Source organism: Monodelphis domestica, chromosome 1 (genome assembly GCF_027887165.1).
Source record: "Monodelphis domestica isolate mMonDom1 chromosome 1, mMonDom1.pri, whole genome shotgun sequence".
Classification (NCBI taxonomy): Eukaryota; Metazoa; Chordata; class Mammalia; order Didelphimorphia; family Didelphidae; genus Monodelphis; species Monodelphis domestica.
In genome coordinates, this window is record NC_077227.1 from 347,015,113 (window position 1) to 347,036,398 (window position 21,286).

Genomic DNA, 21,286 nt, shown 5'->3' on the forward strand with positions numbered 1-21,286 from the left:
GTAAACTTTTGACTTAGTCTTTAGAAACATTTAAGCTTAAGCTTTAACACTGGGGTATTGAAAAAATAGGTTTAATAGAAAATAGATTATTTGTGAGTTTAAGGTATTACTTAGTTATATGCATGTGGGATAATTCTTTTATTATTTTTAAAAAGAGCTTCTTTTCTCTTTTGTGCCTTCTTCCCTTCCTATATCAAAACAGTATTGACTTAATGCTTTTTAGCAGCCAGGGAATCTCAACAGTGTAGCTAACTCCCCAGGGGGTGATTTTGCCTAGCTGGGCTGCAGCTATGTTTGAGAGAGCTTCTCCCAGATGCGTAGGTGAAGCTGAGAATAGTTTTGTCCTCTTCAGATTGGGGCTCTGGGACATCAAGGGATTAATTGGGATGTTTCCCTCTTTCCCCAAGGTAGGAGCCACACCTGCCTTAAAATCTATTGTCCTTTTATGTCCAAATGGCTTCTTGAGAATCTCCTAGTCCTTTCAAGAACATGTATGACAGAGGAAGTTAGGAGTGGGTGCAGCACATACATATTTATTATAAAATTCTTCCAAAATGCTGACACGAATGTACTTTTATGAATTCTCATCATAATTTTTGTGTGGTAGAATATAAAAAGATGAACCATATGAATTACTGACTCATGAAAAATGTTAAAAAACTTATGTGGAGAATATGTTTAAGAAATTTTGTTGGCATAATTACTCAGCAAATTGGAATAATTGATAAAGATTTTCGAAAGGTACCAGTTGATTTACTTTATCTCTTGAAAATTCCTTTTTTCTTTTCTTTTGTTTTTGTTTTATGTTAACACTATTAGCAAGGGCTTAACTAAAAGTTTCCTGGTTTTTTTTTTCTTGTGCTAAACATTTGGGGTGGGTTATAATTATTATGTGTGAATTGATGACTGACTTGGGATGATGAAAGAATATTCCCTCTTGTATTACAGAACTTAGAAAGTCATTGTCTGAATAGGACTAAAACAATATGAATAAATACAGAATCTAGTAAAATTTTATTGTTTCAGACCTGTGGGCAGAGTTAATTGTATGTAGAATTTTTGAAAAGTATTTTTCATTTGAACTCCCATTACTTATATGTTGCTAATTGTCTAAGTTATTGTATAGTCCTTGTGGGCAGAATCTTGTAGGAAAAGCACTATATGGAAACACAAAAGAAGAGTTTTGTCATATTTATGATAAAGATTTCATCTTTAGAAATTAGGAAGCAGCTTATTACAGTTGTAATCATTTTATGAATTCTAGTTTCTCAAATATTAACTTCTGTGATGTATATCTATAACACAAAATCACATTAAATTGGACTTAACTAATTTGGAATTTGTCCAAATGGAATTGATTGATAGTTTGTTTTTCTGTCATGGAAAATATTTATTAAGTAGATTATTATTATTGTAAAGAATATTTCAAGAAAGATGTTATACCTACTTTCAAAAGTGAATTTTGGAAAATATTATTTTGGAAGCATCTTTTATTTTGTAAAACAACGTATGGTAATTGTAATAATAAAATCAGAGATTAACACTTCTAGGCTTTGGTATGCTAATGAGGAATAAATTTTATCTTCATTTGAGCAAGATCTACTAGGCAGAGTTAATTATAAGGAAAAAATGACGTAATCATTAATAGTCAATAAACATAAATAGGTTACCATGTACCAGACACTGTACCAAACTCTGGGGATACAAATGAAAAGTAAGACAGCCTCTCCCCTCAAAGAGCTTACAGTTTAATAGGGGAAGAAAGCACAAAAAAGAAACCTAAAAGTGGAGAGAGAGAAAAGTCCAGTCAGAGCAGCAGAAGTTCTGATGAGATGTGAGTACCAAGAAGATTCAGTTTCACAACACAAAGAGATTTCTCAGGGTTGAATTTCCTGGGGGGAAAAGGCATGATAGAGTTCCAAAGAAGTCAGTTGATTAAATATTCATTAGTTCAGACTTTTCTATAAATTCTGACTAGTATCTCCCACTGGTAAAAATAACTTTTTAATAAAGCTTTCCAAAAATAGAATGGATGACCCTTTGTAGAAATGAATTTACAGATTCTTCTATTCGAAAGGAGATAGGATATTAGAAGTAATTTAGTCCAAGAATTCTTAATGTAATATATATCAACTTCATCTAATTTGTCATATATTATATAATGTATATTATTCACATATATACCTACATAGATATGTGTGTATTTATAGGGAGACAACTATATTTTAGTGTAATTGATCTTTGTAATCCTTTGTAGTTTATGTATTTACAAACATCATTCTGAGAATGTGTCCATAACCTTCACCAGATTGCCAAAGATATCCATGACATGAAAAGGGTTAAGAGCCCCTGAATCTAGTCCCACTTCCTGTCATTTTAGAGATGAGGAAATATAGGCCCAATGAAGTTGAATAACTTTGCCCATGGCTGAACAAATAACAAAGAGGCAGAGAATCCCCTCCCTCCCAGTTGTTTTGATTCCAACTTCAGCACTCTTTCCAATGCACCATTCTGCCTCTTAGAAGTGTTTAATCAAAAGTCTTAATACTTATCAAGTATACTGTAGAGAAGATTCTTTGCTGGAATAAGGCTAAACTGAATGACTCCTAAGATTTCTTTCAGTTTTTCTTTAACCCATACCTTCTTTCTTAGAATCAATACTATGTATTGGTTCCAAGGGCAGAAGAGTGTTAAGGGCTAGGCAAAAGGGGTTAAGTGACTTGTCCAGGGTCACAAAACCAGGAAAGATTTGAAAGGACCTCCATCTCTGAGCCTTGGCTCTCTAGCCACTGAGTGACCCAGCGCGCGTGCCCCCCCCCCCCCAGCCCCCTTTCAATCTTAAAGAGATTTAGGGAATCTCTTCTAATGTAGATTTTAAAAGCTGCTCAGCCTTTTAAGAAACAGATACTCTCATCATTACCCTGATATTTTATGGTCCTGATTTTAAAATCATATGTTATATTTTTCTTAGAAACTTCAGGTTTTGTGGATAAACTCTTTGAAAGTCTCTATACCAAGAACTACCTTCCTCCATTGGAACCAGCCAAACCAGAGCCAAAACCTACAGTTCAGGAAAAAGAGGAAGTCAGAGAGGAGGTAATGAAAAGTTGCTGTTTATTTGCTATTGTCAGAACTGGGAAGAGGGATCTTTTTTGATGTGTGACATGAATCCTTCCTACTTGTAAACTATTAGCCTTTTAGAATTGTCTAATTATGCCAGAAGCTTCAGGTAGTCTCTTAGTTCTTGACTTCAAAGAATTATAAGTATTTTAGAGATGTCATTCAGAATGTAAAGAAATAACTAGAGTACATAGAGTTCACTGATAAGCGTTTTACTTGTGTTATTATTAAGTTATAAGAAAGTTTCTTTCATTATAGTCTTTTCTCTCTTTTTCTGTCTTAACAATTCTAAGACAGAAGGGCAAGAGCTAGGCCAATGGGGTTAAGTGATTTGCCCTGTGTCACACAGCTAGGAAGTATTTGAGGTCAGATTTGAACCCATGTCCTCTCCCTTTCCAGACCTGGTTCTCAATCTGCTGAACCACTAGATCTTGAAATAAGATATTTAGTGAGCCTTCAAAATATACTTTTTTAAATGTATAGTAAATAAATACTAAGAGATAAAATCATTGGTTTTTCTTTTCAACTATGAATTTCCTTAAAGGACAAATGTAGAATAATATTAATAGCTTTTTACAGCATATAGATGCAGAAATAAGGTCATAGATGCTGCCCTTTTGGTCTAGCAGAAAAAGGAATTAGAGTAGAGTACATTTCTGTAGCCATTTATCTTATGTACAGTTAAAATTTCCTTCCCCTTTCCTTTTTTTTGAATTTTATTCCTTCTGGATACCCAATTTAATTTAGACTCATTTACTTGGTGTGCCTTTTTTTTTTAATTGCAACTATATTTAGTTAAGGTCAAATGATACATTTATCTTGCTGCCTTTTCTTCTCAGTGCCATCTACCTATGTGTATAATCTCTTTAAAGAGAAATCTTAAATATTTCTTCAAATAAAAAAAAATGTAAACTTTTTGCCCCAGGTAATTCAGAGTACCTAATTTTAATGCCCTAGGTTAAATCTTTTAGATTGCTTATTATTTCTTATACTACATTCCCTTTGCTCTTAATAGTTGAAAGTAAATAGTTTAATCCTTAAAGAGTAGATTCAAATATAGGAAAAATATGTTCACCTTGAATTTTAAAAGCTTAATTGTTAAGAAGTGTACCTATTGTCCTAGTTGTGTGACCCTAGGCAAGTCATTTAACCTCATTTGCCTATCCCTTATCTCTCTTGGACTTGGAACTGATACTTAGCATCAATTCTTTTTTTAATTTTTTATTTATTTGTTTGTTTCTTTTATCTCTTACCTTCTGTTGTCTTCAAGACAGCAGATTGGTAAGGGCTAGGCAGTGGGGGTTAAGTGACTTGCCCAGGGTTACACAGCTAAGAAATGTTTGAGGTTAGATTTGAACCCAGAACCTCCTGTCTCCAGGCCTGGCTCTCAATCCACTGAGCCACCCAGCTGCCCCCTACTTAGCATCAATTCTAAGACAGAAGGTAAAGGTTCTAAAAACATACATACTTTGCTTTTATTTTTCAGAATTACAATTTTGTAAAAAGATAGTAGTAGCTCCTAATAATGACACCTTAGCAGGCTTTATAGTGTTTCTACTTATCTCAAAGCTTTTTATAAGTAATATTATCTTACAGTAATAACATATCTAAATGCTAGATCACATACAGCAGTCTTATTTCAACTGAAGAACACAAAAATCTTTAATTGAGACTTTTTTTTACTAAGAAGGTTAAATCTGGTTTCTAGCTTTTATTTCCTGATCATTGACTTCACTAGTAATATCATTTGTCCTGTAATCAGTCATAAGGGGAACTAGATGAGAGGTTGAATTGACCAGCATAGTTCATTCTAATACTAGAAAAATAATTCTATACCTGAACTCATTGTGATGATCTTTGATGGTAGCACATTTTGTCTAGCTTTTGAAAATTGAATGTCCAGTTATTCTGCTTTATAATCAGCTTCTAATGAGCCATGTTTTCACTATGGTCAGAATGAGTTTATAAAGATGGGCAAAACCTTCCAGGTAATCTATGAAATATATAATTTTTAATATTATAATTTGTTAAACAGAATCTTAGCTAAAACATGACTTGGGACAGCTTGGAGAGAATTATCTTCAGGAAGAAGGCACTTCTTTGATCTTTTTAGAAGAGATGATTCATGCATACATTTATAAATAAAGTATAATATATAATATTAAGATGGAAAGCTTCTTACTGGGTAGCAGCAACAATGAATGTTATACTACTGCTCTAAAATTTTAAATAAATTTCTTATTTTACTTAAGTTTTAGCACCAAGTTTGTAGAGTTTACATGAAATAGTACTTAGTTCTAGTCATTAAATGATAAGATTACTTAGACATTTGTTCCATGTGAGTTCTTTTCTGGAGAAAAAACTAAATTTCAAATTTGTTAATTTATGATGAGAACCTCTGTCTTCCACATCATTTAGAAATGCTTTGTTCTAAAATGTAGAGTAACAAAAATTTTCCTTCTGTCATCGTAGTCTGTTTCTATGTAATGGAAAATACTTATTCATGCCTAATATGGAAGTATGTTCCCAAGGAGGGAGAGGAGAGGAAGGCAAGAAGAAAAATTAGAACTCAAAATTTTATGAAAGGAATGCTAAAAATTGTTTTTATATGTAATTGGAAAAAATAAGATTTAAAAATTGAAAACCCCAATAATTCCTAAATTGGATATTATGTTGCACCAATTCTTCATTTAGTTTTTGGGTAGTGGAAAAGATACTAAATTGTAGCCGAAATTAAAATAAAGACATGTTGGGTTACTGTTTATGGCATTTCAGTTTATAGAATTCAATGTCTACTCTTATTCTGTACTCTTCTAAAATTCATCTAGAATGCCTATTTAAAAAAGTAACATACCCTCTGTACAAGTATTTCTGTAAAAATATTTTTTGCTCAATTAACGTGTTCTTGTTTCTAATATATACATATTTCAATATAGATATTTCATGAGTCAGCAGAGGAAGAACGAGAAGTCAGAAAAAAGAAATATCCCAGTCCCCAAAAAACCCGTTCAGAGTCTAGTGAACGAAGGTTTGTATTTTCTTTCTTTCTTTCTTTCTTTTTTTAATTTTATTTGGTCAATTGTATTTTCTCTTATTAAGGAAACATTGATAATGGTCTCCCCATTCCATCCACTTCCCACACTGTCTTCTGAAGATCTTAAAAGTTTGAACACAAAATTTGACTTCATTTTTTAATCCTCCTCAAAAAGAAAAAGATAACCTTCTTTTTTTCTTTCCTGTTTTTGCTGCTTCTGCCATTTTTGCTTTCTTTTCCTTTTGTCAGTAACTATCATTGCATATTTACCCCAAGGCCCCAGAGGTGGAGCAGTTAGTCTCCTTTGAGAGTACAGTAAAATGTTCCATTTGATTTGGGTAGCCCATGATTAGAATTAATCATAGCTTTTTTTTTATTATTTGGTATTATTAGTTTTCTTTACCAAATAATTTTTAACCAAAATTCATCAGCTCTACGGGAAAATGTTTAGTTTCTATCTTGCATTTTCTTACCCTGTTTTGCCCTTCTTCCCATATCTGTCAGTTTTCCCCACCCCTCCTCATATTTTGGATTCATCTCACCTTATTCTTTTTTCCCCACCCAGGAAGATTAAAGTAGTGGTGTTTTTCCTTGTTTTCCCACCTTTGTATAATGGATTGGTAGAACTAGGAGGTGGTCTAAAAGCTCCTTCTAGAAGAGTCCAGAAGTTATGAATTTTGATACGAGAGTAGTTTATAATTTAGACTTGTTTATAGACCTGGTTTCTGTGGCCAATATATGGCTTATATATCTTTATATTATAGGACACGTGAGAAAAAAAGAGAAGATGGCAAGTGGAGGGAATATGACAGGTACTATGAGAGAAATGAATTGTACCGTGATAAGTATGACTGGAGAAGAGGCAGGAGTAAAAGCCGTAGTAAAAGCAGAGGATTGAGTCGTAGTCGGAGCCGAAGTAGGGGAAGAAGCAAAGACCGAGATCCAAATAGAAATGTTGGTAAGTGAATTATATTTTTTATCTAATAATAATTTTCTGATTATTCTTCTTTTTGTCATAACGAATGTAAAAATTAGATGCATTTTTACTATGACTGCACAGTATAAAGCTAGAATTGTCTCAGACATGGAGTAAGAGCAATTATAGGTCTGCTCTATGGTATACCATAGTTTTAAGGGAATTTAACCAAAAATAAAATTTTCTTCATTGAGTTTATTCTGGAATATATCTAGACTACATTATTTTATACAAAAGTAGTGGTATAAATGTCTTGGTTTATATATGCTTTCCTCTTTGAGGGGTTAGGAGAGGAGTAAGAGTACTAATCTTTTGTGTATTTAATTGATTGCCATATGGCTATATAGTTAAACTTTTTAAAAAGAATGACTATCACAAACATCTGAGTGTGAATCATTAGTTTTTCGGAATTTCAATTCTGTAAATACCTGTTTTAAAATTTGTTACTTAAGTTACAATTGACTTTTAAAGAATAAGGCATATTGATGTTCATCTCATATTTGTCCTCTAAAGGAAAAGTATTTATTTGTCAAGATATAATAATATAATCAGTTCTTGATAATTTTATTTGATTGATTTTTAGGGAAAGTTTAATAATAAAAGTAGTTTGAAATATGGTAGAATTGATAGGTTGTAATATTCTTTTTTTTTTAAACTATTAAACAGAGTTGAATGACAGTCACTGTCAAGTGCATCACTGATGGGTTTGTTTTTGTTTTTGTTTTACTCTAAAGCAGAACACAGGGAAAGATCAAAGTTCAAGAGTGAAAGGAATGATTTGGATAGTTCCTATGTGCCAGCGTCTGCACCACCTACTAACTCTTCTGACCAGTATTCCTGTGGGGCTCAGTCTATTCCCAGCACTGTTACTGTGATTGCACCTGCTCACCACTCTGAGAACACGACTGAGAGCTGGTCTAATTACTATAACAATCATAGCTCTTCCAATTCTTTTGGTAGAAACCCACCACCAAAGAGGCGATGCAGAGATTATGACGGTAAAATTACCTCTTTTATGTACATAAGCAAAGCAAATATAAAGCAAATGTTGTCCCAATTATATAACTTCTAATTATACTCCAGTGTTTGTTTTGCTTGGAAAGTAACAAAACCTTTTTTAAAAATAACAGATTCTTGATTACTTACTGCATTTAATTATTTTGGCATGACTTTAAAAACACTATATGTTTAAGCTTGTTGGAAACTCTTCTCACAGGCCTTTTTTGTTTCTTCACCTAAAATCCCTTTCCATTATATTTGTAAACTGTCAAAGATTATGAGATCCAGAAGAGATAATGAACTCCTTCCTGTTATACATTATAGAATATATTTTACCCCAGGGCCAGGGATTTTCTGTGTTCTATTTTATTACTGGGAGTTTAAAGCACTCTGGTTTTTTTTTTCTTTTATAATTTTTCCTTGAATTTCTACTCAGAGAAGTTTTACCTAGACATGAAGTTTTAGAGTTTAATTGGAATGGGAATTAACACATTATTATAATTAAAGAATATTGAAAATAAGGTAGCCAGTTCAAGTTTTTCCTCTTTTTCTCTGTTTCACCTATAACTTGATTGCTAATTGTTTTCTTGAAATATCTCCCAACTTTTTATTAGGATTCATATTGAACTTCTAGTCAATCAGGAATTAATTAGAAGTTGATAATCTATCTCAGATTTTGTTGTTTTATAATCTTTGGCAGTTCACAAATGGACAAATGTGTTCATTTCTGAATATTCAAAATAGAGAATTCCACCATGCTCGTAACTTAAGGATGAGATAGTAAAACTTTGTGCCCTTTGGAGCAGGGACCTAGGTGATTCAAATGTTAATTTACTTACTTGAAAAGTATATTATGTATTTTAAAATAACCTATAATGTAATTCTCTCCTTTTTTTAGAAAGAGGATTTTGTGTACTTGGTGATCTTTGTCAATTTGATCATGGGAATGATCCTTTAGTAGTTGATGAAGTTGCTTTACCAAGCATGATCCCTTTCCCACCTCCACCTCCTGGACTTCCTCCTCCACCACCACCTGGTATCTTAATGCCTCCAATGCCAGGGCCAGGACCAGGCCCTGGACCAGGACCAGGACCAGGACCAGGACCAGGACCAGGACCTGGCCACAATATGAGACTTCCAGTTCCACAGGGACATGGTCAGCCTCCACCTTCTGTTGTGCTTCCGGTACCAAGTGAGTTTCTTTATTTGTTTTCTCTGTTTTTAATGTTTTTTTTTAATCTTTTTTTAAAGAGTCTAGGATATATTTACTTAATTTCACTAGAATTAAGCTATTTTAAAACCAGTTTGAAAAAAATTTTTTTCGTAGAATTAAAATTGCTTACATTCCTATAATTAGACCATTTTCCTTTTCTCCCTCACTCCTTCATTGCATAGCCACTCTCTGTAGTGTTTCTAATGTAATTGGATTAAAATGTTAACAATAAATTGTTTTGACATCAAATGTATAACTATAATTGATTTAAAAATTGAAAATATTTTTAACGTCTTTAAAGCATTTAAAAATTAATCGTTAATGGGGCAACTGGGTAGCTCAGTGGATTGAGAGGCAGGCCTAGAGATGGGAGGTCCTAGGTTCAAATCTGACCTCAGACACTTCCTAGCTGTGTGATTCTGGGCAAGTCACTTAACCCCCATTGCCTAGCCCTTACCACTCTTCTGCCTTGGAACGAATATACAGTATTGATTCCAAGATGGAAGGTAAGGGTTTAAAAAAAGTAATGGTTAAGAAGTTTTAAGTTATTTAATTTAAACTATAAGACAGTTACTTTTTGAGCACACTTAAAGTTGGTGCGAAAATATGTAATTTTGGAATCTTTCATAGGTAAGTTTGGAGAGAAGTTTTGATTTAGTTGTTGGGTGGGGATTATTGCTACTGCTTTAAACTGTATTGTGAGTTTCTAAGCTCTCAACAGGCATGCTTTCCTGATAAGAGTTGTTTTTTTTTGGGGGGAAGAAGTAGGAATATATTTGCTTTATAATTTAAATTTTACAAAGAATGCCATTTTTAATTGAGTATGGAAAGAGCAGGCTTAAACTTCTTAATGCATATGCATATATAATATACATGGAGTCCTTTCAAAATATGGCATTTAGAGGTAAGAATCTGAAACATGAAGTACAAATTAGTGTTGAATGCTGAATAGTTTTTGATATTCTGAAACTACTGTGCATCTGTATTTTGTGGTGTCTTTATAGGACCACCTATAACACAGTCAAATTTGATAAATAACCGTGACCAGCCTGGAACAAGTGCAGTGCCCAATCTTGCACCAGTGGGAGCAAGACTACCTCCTCCTTTACCCCAGAATCTCCTTTATACAGTATCGGAACGTAAGCAAATATCTTTTAACCTATGGCATGTAGGGGTATACAAGCCAAATGTTTCCAAATCAGCATTGTTTTTTGTTACTACTATGCTTAATTTTAACTTCAGTAAACAAGTTTGTCTTTCCAAAATATTTTTTAAAAATTATACCCTCTGGCTACTTTGTTACATTATGCTTTGGTTTTGTATGGCTTTCTGCATTTCTTGGAGCTAGACATAAAATATTTCCTGTTGCAAAGAGATCCTTCTGATTTAATTAAATAGAATTCTCTGAAGGAACTTCATTCAAGTAGCCTCTAACAGAATCCTTCTTTAACTTGGCTCCCAATAGATTACCTTAGTATGGCCTTAAACAGCTCTGGAAGTGACATATTCACAACTTAAATTTGTCTAAATTGCATGCTAAACTAAAGTTGTGTAGTGTTAATATTAGGTTGAATTCTTAGTCTACAATTTATTTGTACATTTATGTTTAACCATAAATTAATACATTTTCTTTCATTTCTTTTCATTTTTGGTGTATGGGTGTTCTTATTTTTTCTAAGGGTTTTTTTATATTACTGTTTTCAGAAACATAAAAACACCAGCATAGATGGCAAAATATAAGTCAATTGTAAAGTAAGACACAAGTGAGTTAGAGGAAATGATCATTTGAGAAGAATAGCTGGTTAGTTTGAGGATATATCATCCCTTATATAACTTGGCATGTCATAAAGTTTTTTTACCCTATAGAAATATTTCCATAAATATGTCTTTTCTGTTATCTCAATTTGAGCATGCCCCAAATCAGATTTGTTGCTTTTCCTTAACCTAGTTTATGACTCCTTGTTTCCATGAATGGTATCATGATTTCTTCCAGCTACTGAGAATCAAAACTTTGTAGTCATCTTAATTCTTTTCCCTCTCTTTATTTTCTGTACTACTCTAGGTCATACCCACACTCCCTCACACATGGATTATTGCAATATCTTTTAGCTAACCTTAATGACTGTAGGCTTCCTTCCTATAATCCATATCACATACTAACATATTAATTTTCCTGAAAGTCATTTCACCTTGTTATTCCCCTGCTCAGAAAATTGTGATGGTCCCCTTGTTCAAATATTAATTCCTGGGACCAAGTCAAATATAAACTAATTTTTTTAGTTTTATATTTCTTCCATGGTGAGATCAAACCTTTAACCAAACAAGTACCATTATGTTAATTAGGATAGTCTCCTCAGTGTTTCAGGAAAATATTTATTCTTGGGGATTTTTTGGTTTGTTTGTTTTTTGCTTCGTTCATGTTGTTGCCCCAAGCTTGGTTTGCTTTTCACCTATCCTCTCTGCCCATCTAAATCTTATATGTCCTTTAAGTTGAAGCCCAAATTATATCTTGTGAGAACCTCATTGTTTTTCCTTTCTTCTTCACTCATACAGAATTAAAAACCTGCATCACACATTTGTATATTTAATTCTATATTAAGCTGTTCTCTATTTAACAGATTCAGATCTTGCTTCCCCAGATAGCTAGATCCTTTGAGTTAGAACTGTAATTTATACTTTCTGCTTCTCAGTCAGTAGCACAGTGCTGAATGCACAGTATAGATGAATTGTATTTTCCATAAATCAAAAAATAATATACTGAAACCTAGAGATGCATTTTAAGCAAGAGTTTATCCAGGCTTATCGTCACTACTGTATCCATAGTTTAGTTGGTCCTTTCAGAATTTAATTTATATAATTTGTGGTACATATTGAATTTGCTACTGCGTTTTATTTTTAATTGTTTCTTTATATCCTTGGAATTGTGACTATAAAAAAACACACAAGTCTATTTCAAAGAAAATTAATTTGTAGTTTAACTTGAAATTGTTAATTTTTTTTAAGAGAACTACCATTCTTCAGAGAACTAAACATTAAATAGTTTTTAACTATTTTATAGTCTTTTTTAAAAAAACTGCAAATATTGTACCCCTTTCAATGTCATAAATTTATATATTCTCTAAAGCACTGTTGTGAAAGTGTTTAGAAAGTGAATGATGGAGGGAGTAGCTACGGGCACAGTGGATAAAGTATTAAGCCTACAGTCAAGAGGACCTGGGTTCAAATGTGGCCTCAGACATGTCCTAGCTTTGTGACTTTGGGCAAGTCACTTAATCTCTATTGCCTAGCCCTTACCCTTCTGTCTTAGACTTCTTTCTAAAGATTGAATGTAAGCTTTAAAAAATGAAAGTGAATAACCACGATCTGTAAGAAGACAATCTTACTTTGTTTCTCAAGGGAGCATTTTTGAAGGGCAGTAGTAGTAGATTAAAAGCTGAATATTTTGTAATCACCAAATATTGATATTGTAAAGGAGATGTGAATAGACAGAATGGGAATATTATAAATTCTCGTTATAAAAATTTCTTGCAGCACTATTTCTGATTTTCAGTTTTTGGTGATATTAATTCTCCTTTCTCCCATTTTTTCCAAACCTATGGAGAAAATCAAAGCTTAGAGTTTTTGTAGAATTTGTCATAAACTTGGGTAACATAAGATTTTTCTGTTCTATAGGGGGAACATTCTTAAGAATCCTGCTCTGAAGCCATTCTCCTTTCATACTACCCAGCTACTGAGTTTAATTTAGCACTTGTGTTTCTGAATACCTTTCAGGTAGTCAAATGAGATAATTTTGTAGTAAAGTGCTTAGCACAGTGCCTGGCAAATAATAGGTGCTATGTAAATGTTAGCTATTATTATTATTATTGTTAGTCTGAATCTTTACAATTATCTATATGATCCACCTTTGGAGATTTTAAAAACAACAAAAAATTATTCTTTTCCTTGAAGAAAGACCCTTAATACTTAAATTCAGGCTGCAAGAATATATCCCCTTTCTTCAAAAGGAAAATAATCAAACATTTAAAAAGAATTATACTTCTTCCAAGCTGCTTTTGTTAATAGTAGTTGGAAGTCAGATGGGCATAATTTGGAAGTACTATTGCTTAAATTAAATGACCACTGAATATTTTATTATTTTCTTCAGAAGCCTTGTGTCATGAGTATCAGAAACGTCATTGATATTCATGGTCTGTTTTACATAACATTAGTGACAGTAACACCATATCTCAGAAAATGATCTACCTATTTCAGTCTTAATAAAGTTTTCTGTTATATTTTTTCAGTTTTTAAGACATACATAGAGATGAGGTCACTAATATAGCTTATGATACTTCTACATTTTAGCCTGACCACTTGTGCATACATTCTTGATTTTCTGATTCTGTGAGAAAGATGTAATAGAAATAATATCTATTTGGCAAGCTAATTGCTGTGCCAAACATGTAACTCTTCTAACAAGTTGCCCTGTGTGATAATAGGCTTTGAGATTCTTGGAGAATAATTCTTATGTCACATAAAGTTGTCATTGACTACCTGAAGTCTCTTACCTATATTGTTATCTTCTGGAAGGTCATCATCAGAACACTTTCTGACAAGAAAATTACCTCTTTTTTTTTTTAGCCTTTGAGAAACTATATTTGTTAATTTCTCAGAAATTTCTTCTAATCTTGCAGAATATTAGATTTGATTTCTTAAATGTTAAATCTTGATGTGTCAGAAAAATGATTTGTACAATCTTGGCAAACCCTCTAATCATCAAAAGATTGTTTTCTCCTCTTGAAATTTTGTCTTGCATGAGATGTAGCATTCTTTGACCCAAGGATTCTCATTTACCTGAAGAGTTAATGTTCTATCTGAATGCTTTTAATAGTGGAACTCGGCCAGTTCTCTGAAGACAATGGCATTTTATCTCAACCATGTTTAAGAAAAAACAATAGTAGGAAAATAACTGGAAGTGGATGAAATTTGAATATCTGCTTATTCATGCTGTCTATAATTCAAATTATATTGAAAGAAGATTGGTAGTAGTTCCAAAATTATTATTTGAACTCATTTAAGAATAATATCTTAAGAACTGTTTAGGTTGAGATTTTCCTCTCTGCAGACTTAATCTCATTTTCAAATACCTGAATGGCCTCCTTTCAGTATTTTTACATTAAACTGCAAGGTTTTGTTTTGTTTTGTTTAAAGAGATAACTGGAGATTTCAATGAAAAATGGTCTTATCTATTACTTTAAATTATGTTTCTGATAGTCTAATATTAAAATCTTGATAACTGGCCTTTGAGTTATCAATAGAGAATCTCTGTGTTGTCCTCGTCTTTAAAAGAGCTATACTTAGCTTATTTCTAGATTCTCACCTCAAAATCAATTCTTACTTGCACTGTTTGGTGATGTACTTTTTTCCAGGCTTGTTTTTAGCCTATTGTCTCTTTTTTATGATAGAAGCCTAATAGCAAGACATTTTCAAATGAAAACTAGTAAGCTATGCTTATAAGCATCAATGATTTTTTACCATATGATTGGAGGTTCTTTTTCACTATTAAGCATACTTTTTCACTGATATCTTTCATGCAAATTTTGGAAATGGTAGTGTTTAAAACCCAGAATTTAAGGGGATTTAGCTGCTTTAAATTGTCTGTTACAGTATAATTATTTTACTCACTTTTCTGAAGTTTCATAGCATTGTAAATTTAGAACTAAGGAGAGACAAGTTTATACAGAAAGAAAAATGTTGTACATCACGGTACATCTACATTCCCCCTATTTCAACTGGAATTGAAGTTGTTGATTTTCATCAATAGGGTGTATTTGGAATTTTAAAACTTCTCTAACTTTATCCTAAGTTAAGAAAAATAAATGTAGTCAGTGAATGGATAGGGATTCCTCTATATCCTTCTTCACCTTGTTCTAGCCTGTGTTAATAGAGAATGACTGATATTCAAAGCAAGTCAAGTGAAGATTTGAAAATTATTTTATGCTCTTCATATATTTTGTATTGGAGTAGTCAGTGGAAAAAGATGTTCTAGACTTATGTGCAAGTCTTTTCTCTCAAATGATGTCTTTTTCCTTATACCCTGCCATAAGATTTGACTTCATTTCATTCAGCATCATTGTTTCTAACATATATGCACATCTTGAATATCTCCTTTGTGTAATACCAATTTTTAATAGCCAGATTAGTTTTAAATGCACAATTTAGTGCTTGTACAATAGGTCCTCTTTGCATGGGCTTTAGCTTTTTGCCACCTTTCTCTGTGTTAAATCATGGCAACTGTATGCTTTGCATGTATCTCCTACCTAGTGGGATAATTTCTATCAGAAAAATAAATAAGAAGTTTAGATAGCCAAAAGTTCAATTTTCTTTTGGAAATTGCATGATCCCATTTGAGGGTGAGTTAATTTATTATTCAATTATTCTGTTTCTTGCTTTCAAACTTGAATATCTTTTTTTGCAAACCTTATTTTTATTTTGTGACATTCTTCATTGGCTCTGAAATTTTTCTCATCAAATCTCAGGACACTCTTCCTCCAAGAAGCAACCCATTTGTGGTTATTTAGCTTTGGATGCACCACTATGTGATTTCACCTAAGTCCACATTTTTTCATGGAGGACTCAAAAAAAAATGGAGACTGAGGAAGAGGGTCTGGTTATGGTCATACCACCCAAGTCTCACTCTATCCCCATGCATAGTGATAGATCTTTACCAGTTTGCATGCCTTTTCTAAGGTAGATCATCTCGACTACATCATTTTCATCTGTCAGTCCCCAGTTCTCTTGGCTCAAGTCTCAAAGAGACCACCTCTGCCAAAATGAAACCCTTTACAACTTTCAATCCCAGTTGCCCTCCTATTCTTTCCTCTGTAGGACAGCCCATGTACTCTCGTGACCATGGTGCTGCTGCATCTGAGCGACTTCAGTTGGGGACACCGCCTCCTCTGTTGGCAGCTCGTTTGGTGCCACCTCGAAACCTCATGGGATCCTCCATTGGGTACCAAACCTCAGTTTCCAGTCCCACCCCACTGGTCCCAGGTAAGCTTTGCTACAAATGGCGAGCTGAGGGGTTGAGACTTTATACCTTAAACTGGGCCAGTAATAGTGGATACATGCTATTCTGATCCACCGCTTCAAGCTCCTACTGTCGTTGGACTACTTAGACAACTTTATTTTCTCCTTTTCTGCCTCTGGAGTTGTATCCCAAGTGGCAGCTAGATGATTAAGCCTCCTGGACCTGTGCATCTTTCATCTCTAGTGTCATCTCTATTTACCTTTAGTACCTTAGTAACAGATTCAATGGTAGTTCTGTGTGCTAGTGTGTGCTTATGTGAACATAACAGTCTACTTCGTGACCAGTGCCATATTATGAGGGGGGAAAGTGTCAGTCTCTGTCTTTAAAAGGAGGGAAAAACTGTTTCTGGCTTCTCCATCATACATGAGGAAAGTGTCCCCTTTTTCCTCTGCTACTAGTTATCCATAATGGAGAAGTCCTGGGAAGCTTCTTCTCTTATTGAAGTCCAGTATACACAGTTTCATTGACTACTTTATGGGATTTTAAAACTTGTCTCCCTTTACTACTGGATCTTAGTTCCTTATAACTCTGAAGAACTAGTTTTTTTTCCCCTAACTATACTTTGAATTTAGCTAAAGCTAGGGTTCTTAGGATTCTAAATGTTCTGAAGCCTAATGTAGCAAAAACATTTGCTTATACAATTTCTTTAAAACAACTCATGAACTCTAGTGAATTTGTTGATGATACTGAGAATCAACTGAGAACTTGTTATCTGTAGTTTAGAATCATGAGTTATAGACAAGATTACAAATTTTGCTGCCTTTAACGCTTTAAAATACTTTTCATAGAAGAAGAAAAATGGATCATACATTTATGAAGTACCTCTAATGCATAAAACATAGTGTGGTGATACAAAAACTAAGAGGAAGTAATCCTTGACTTCAGGAATCTTATTGTTTCTAAAGAGAAATAGTTCAAAATACGACCCTGACCAAATAATGGTCTTATGATAAGACATCCATTAAATAAAGTTTAACATTTGTTCTTATTTTTAATATTAAATCAGTCATACCTATTGTGTCAGTTGTTTAAAAAAAACTTAAAAAACGATAAAGCACAATAAGTAGAATCAATTTTACCAACAAACCAAGGTCTCTTTGAATACTATGATACTGTTTGAAGTTTTCATCCCCCAAGTTTCACGCCAAATACTCAATGACTGCAAACATTAAGGAAATTATCTTATCTAGAAACTTTGATTACAATCTATAGAAGTGCCTTGAACAATTTGTGGTGAAAAATATTTGTGTTTGTAATATTTAAATTTGTTTGGCTTAACTTTTTTTCTACCTGAATCTCAAATTCATGGACTGAGCTATCTTTGAGTTTTACTTCTAAGAGATTGGCAGTTGTGACAATATGAGTGGTTCAGTTTTCACCTAGTGAAATGATTAAAGCCTTGTATCTAGGTATTAAGGCAGATTTTTGATGCTTTAATAGTTTGTTATTAAGTGAAAAATTCTTTGTCTTAAAGGAATGGGTATATTAAAACTCTTAATTATAAATGACTATTTTGGGAATAACTTAGTGAAAGAAAGGCACACATTATTTAAACATTTAACCATGGTTTAGAAGAACCAGAAGAAGAGGCTTTATTAGAATATTAAACTAACCTAACCTTCTTAAAAAATGGGCACTCAATATGATTTAAATTTTAGTATTTCCATGACCTGTATTTTCCCCCATGCTTCTTACAAGTGGAGAAACTCTTGGAAAAAAAAGATGAGTTTATGTAATGAAATATCTTGAAGAACACTTTTAAAAATACTTTTTTTTTTTTATGGAGATTAGGAGTGCCTTAATATTCCTCTTATTTTTCTTTCCAACAGATACTTATGAGCCAGATGGCTATAACCCAGAAGCTCCTAGTATTACCAGTACTGGCAGGTCTCAATACCGACAGTTCTTTTCAAGAACGCAGACACAGCGCCCAAATCTGATTGGGCTAACATCTGGTGATATGGATGCAAATCCAAGAGGTTAGAAAATTTTGTGAGAATGCTTTTAAATTATTCTTGAAACCATTTTTACTTTAATTTAGTTTATTTTTATTTTATTTAGTTTATTTTTATTATTTATTATAAACTAATATAAATTAGTTTAATTATTAGCATTTCCATTTTTGTATCAAATTTACAAAACTAAATTCTAAATGTATTCATTTTAAAGGGTTTTGTGTAATTACATGATACAAATGCTTTTGAATAATTATTATCCTCATCTCTAACATGAATTTTATAAAGTTAAATATTTATAGAGGCACAGCAGTACAGTGGTTAGAACTGACATTGAAGCCAGGAGGCCCCAGGTTCAGGCCCTGCAACTGATAGGCCTTGTGATGCTTGGCAAGGCTTGGCAAGGCACTTTTAATCTTTTAATTTTCTAGGCAACTTTCTGAGACTATAAGTTACAGAAAAGGTGTCAACCTGCATTGGTAGAGGGAGTTTCCTGGCTTAGGAGATCCCTACAACAGTAAAATTATAGGTCTAGACTATATCCATATCCTTATTGTTGTGATTAAGTTGATTTTTATCTATTTTATTTTATTCTATTTTTTGTTTTTATTAAAGAAAAACTTAGAACAAGAGTTAATGAGGAAGGCCATTCTTGCCTACTGCCAGTTTTTGTACAATGATAAACTAAGAGTGGACTTTACATTATCTTTGTGTTATTTTGTAACCAAACTGTCTTCCAAAATAATAGAGAACTTAAACCAAGGGAAAAAGTCTCAAGTCTGATCAGTATATTTATATTTTATGTATTTGAATTGGCTTTTCTGTGTTGGAGAATTGGTATAGATTTGCATGCACTCAGTGTGTGCAAAGTTCTTTCTTCCCCTTATTAAATTCATCTTATTTCTCAGACTAATATGGAGCGGAGGTGCTTGTATTCAAGATCACAAGCCTCTAATGGAGGGGTCCCCAAACTATGGCCCGAGGGCCGCTGAGGCCATTTTTCTGGCTCCCATCGCACTTCTGGAAGGGGAGCCTCTTTCATTGGTGGTCAGTGAGAGGAGCACTGTGTGTGATGGTGCCGCAAAGCGTGGCATCACTCACATACAGTACTACTTCTGGTGACATAATCTTTTGTGTGGTACCTTGTTCTGAGAGTAACTGAATGAGAACAAGGCACCATGCAAAGGATTATGTGGCTGCATAATGGAAGATATCAGCATGGTGAGCGGCGATCTGGGGGAAGGGATTACACACTGTGTATATGCTGCCCAGCATATTGGTGGCAGTGATGGGCCTGTGCAAGGTGTGACAGACCTATCATGGCCAGCGTTGCAGCCTTCGCTATCCCAGACAGCAGTATATACAAGTTTGTTCATAGTTTTTTTTTATAGTTCAGCCCTCTAGCGATCTGAGGGACAGTGAACTGACCCCCCTGTGTAAAAAGTTTGGGGACCCCTGCTCTAATGGAAGAGGTATCAACCATTACAGTATATTAAGGGTCTTGAGGCAATGACCCTTGGCATGCATATACAGAGGATAGCTCTGCTTTTAATTAGCCTACCTGTTGTGTTTTTGACTTCCCATTTTTCCTACCCCATACCTCTTTACATGTTGTCCACAAACCTAGGTGCTCCTGACTCCTATCTACTACTTTTGATGGGACAAAATTTAGGGGAAGTATAAGTAGGAGGATAAATACAGATGGTTTTGTTTTGTTGTTGTTTTTGCTTTTTAAAAAAAATTCTCTTTTAAAAGAACATTGTTATCCTTAACATTACTTATCATAGGGCTAGTTTTTCTAAAAAATATAACCTAATTCTGTAATACAAATTTAAACTATTTGGGGGAAGTGTATCTTCTGTGAATTAACTTTTATCTTTTTAGATCAAATTTGCTATAAGAGCAGAATGATATTAGCTCATATTTATAGTTCCTTTTATCCCAGGCAGAAAAACTATTAGTTGCATGCTATTTATAAAATTTTGAATTTTGACCAAACATTTTGCTGTTTTGGTATATGCATATTTTACTTATTTGATGTATACTTAGGCATAGTATCAATAATATTGTTATTTTTTTCCCCTATAGCTGCTAATATTGTCATCCAAACTGAACCACCAGTTCCTGTGTCAATTAATAGCAACATAACCAGAGTAGTGCTTGAACCAGATAGCAGAAAAAGAGCTATGAGTGGTTTGGAAGGACCGCTCACAAAGAAGCCTTGGATGGGAAAGTAAGACAGTCATTTATTAATAAATAAACTCTAATAGATATTTTCCAATGCCTGTGAATTCTGTGCATTAAAAGGAAAAATCATTCCTTAAAGCAGTACTTTTCAAAATGTTGCACAGAATTCTACTATTTTAGGATCCATCTCTTGGGATTGCATGAGACAGAATGGTTATGAAAGATGTATAAATTGCTCTAATTCTTTTTACCTTCCAAGCCCTAGTATTAGAGATTATTGGGACAGGGATAGAAATGAAGAAAGGCCCCACAACTTCACAAAATTTTAAAGCTTTTATTTTTAAATGATATATATGTGCTTGATTATGATAAATAGTAGAAATGCTAGATTTTTTGTTGTAGACATGGGTCTTTTTTAGTATCTAGATTCTAGTGCCAGATTAAATATTCCTTAAATTTCATAATTCACTTCTTCATTTCTCCACTTATAAAATGCCTTATCCCTCCTGTTAGAAGTTATTGTGGGAATTTGAATTAAAGGAGAATTTATAGATTATCTAATCCAAACTCTTCATCTGGCAGATGAGGAAACTGAGTCAATAAAGCTGACAGTAAGCAGCAGAGTCAGGATTTGAACCCAGGTCTTCTACCTTCAAATCATATGCTTTTTCCACTACATGATGCTCCTTTGGTCAGGCATTATTGAGTGTCTGGAAAAAAAAGTATATTATAA

General features: G+C 33.4%; 1 protein-coding gene across 4 annotated transcripts in view; it reads left to right on the forward strand.

Annotated features, from left to right (window-relative positions):
* Positions 1-21,286, forward strand: part of RBM27 (RNA binding motif protein 27) — a 74,353-nt gene that overhangs the window by 18,895 nt on the left and 34,172 nt on the right. The window contains exons 3-11 of one of the 4 annotated variants that reach the window (XM_007473833.2): positions 2,972-3,096; positions 6,057-6,148; positions 6,919-7,112; positions 7,865-8,128; positions 9,028-9,321; positions 10,347-10,481; positions 16,210-16,374; positions 18,241-18,390; positions 20,455-20,599. In XM_007473833.2, the coding sequence (XP_007473895.1) occupies positions 2,972-3,096; positions 6,057-6,148; positions 6,919-7,112; positions 7,865-8,128; positions 9,028-9,321; positions 10,347-10,481; positions 16,210-16,374; positions 18,241-18,390; positions 20,455-20,599 (1,564 nt within the window). The remainder of the gene's footprint in view (positions 1-2,971; positions 3,097-6,056; positions 6,149-6,918; positions 7,113-7,864; positions 8,129-9,027; positions 9,322-10,346; positions 10,482-16,209; positions 16,375-18,240; positions 18,391-20,454; positions 20,600-21,286) is intronic. The other 3 variants (XM_007473834.2, XM_007473835.2, XM_007473836.2) reach the window with 3 other exon arrangements.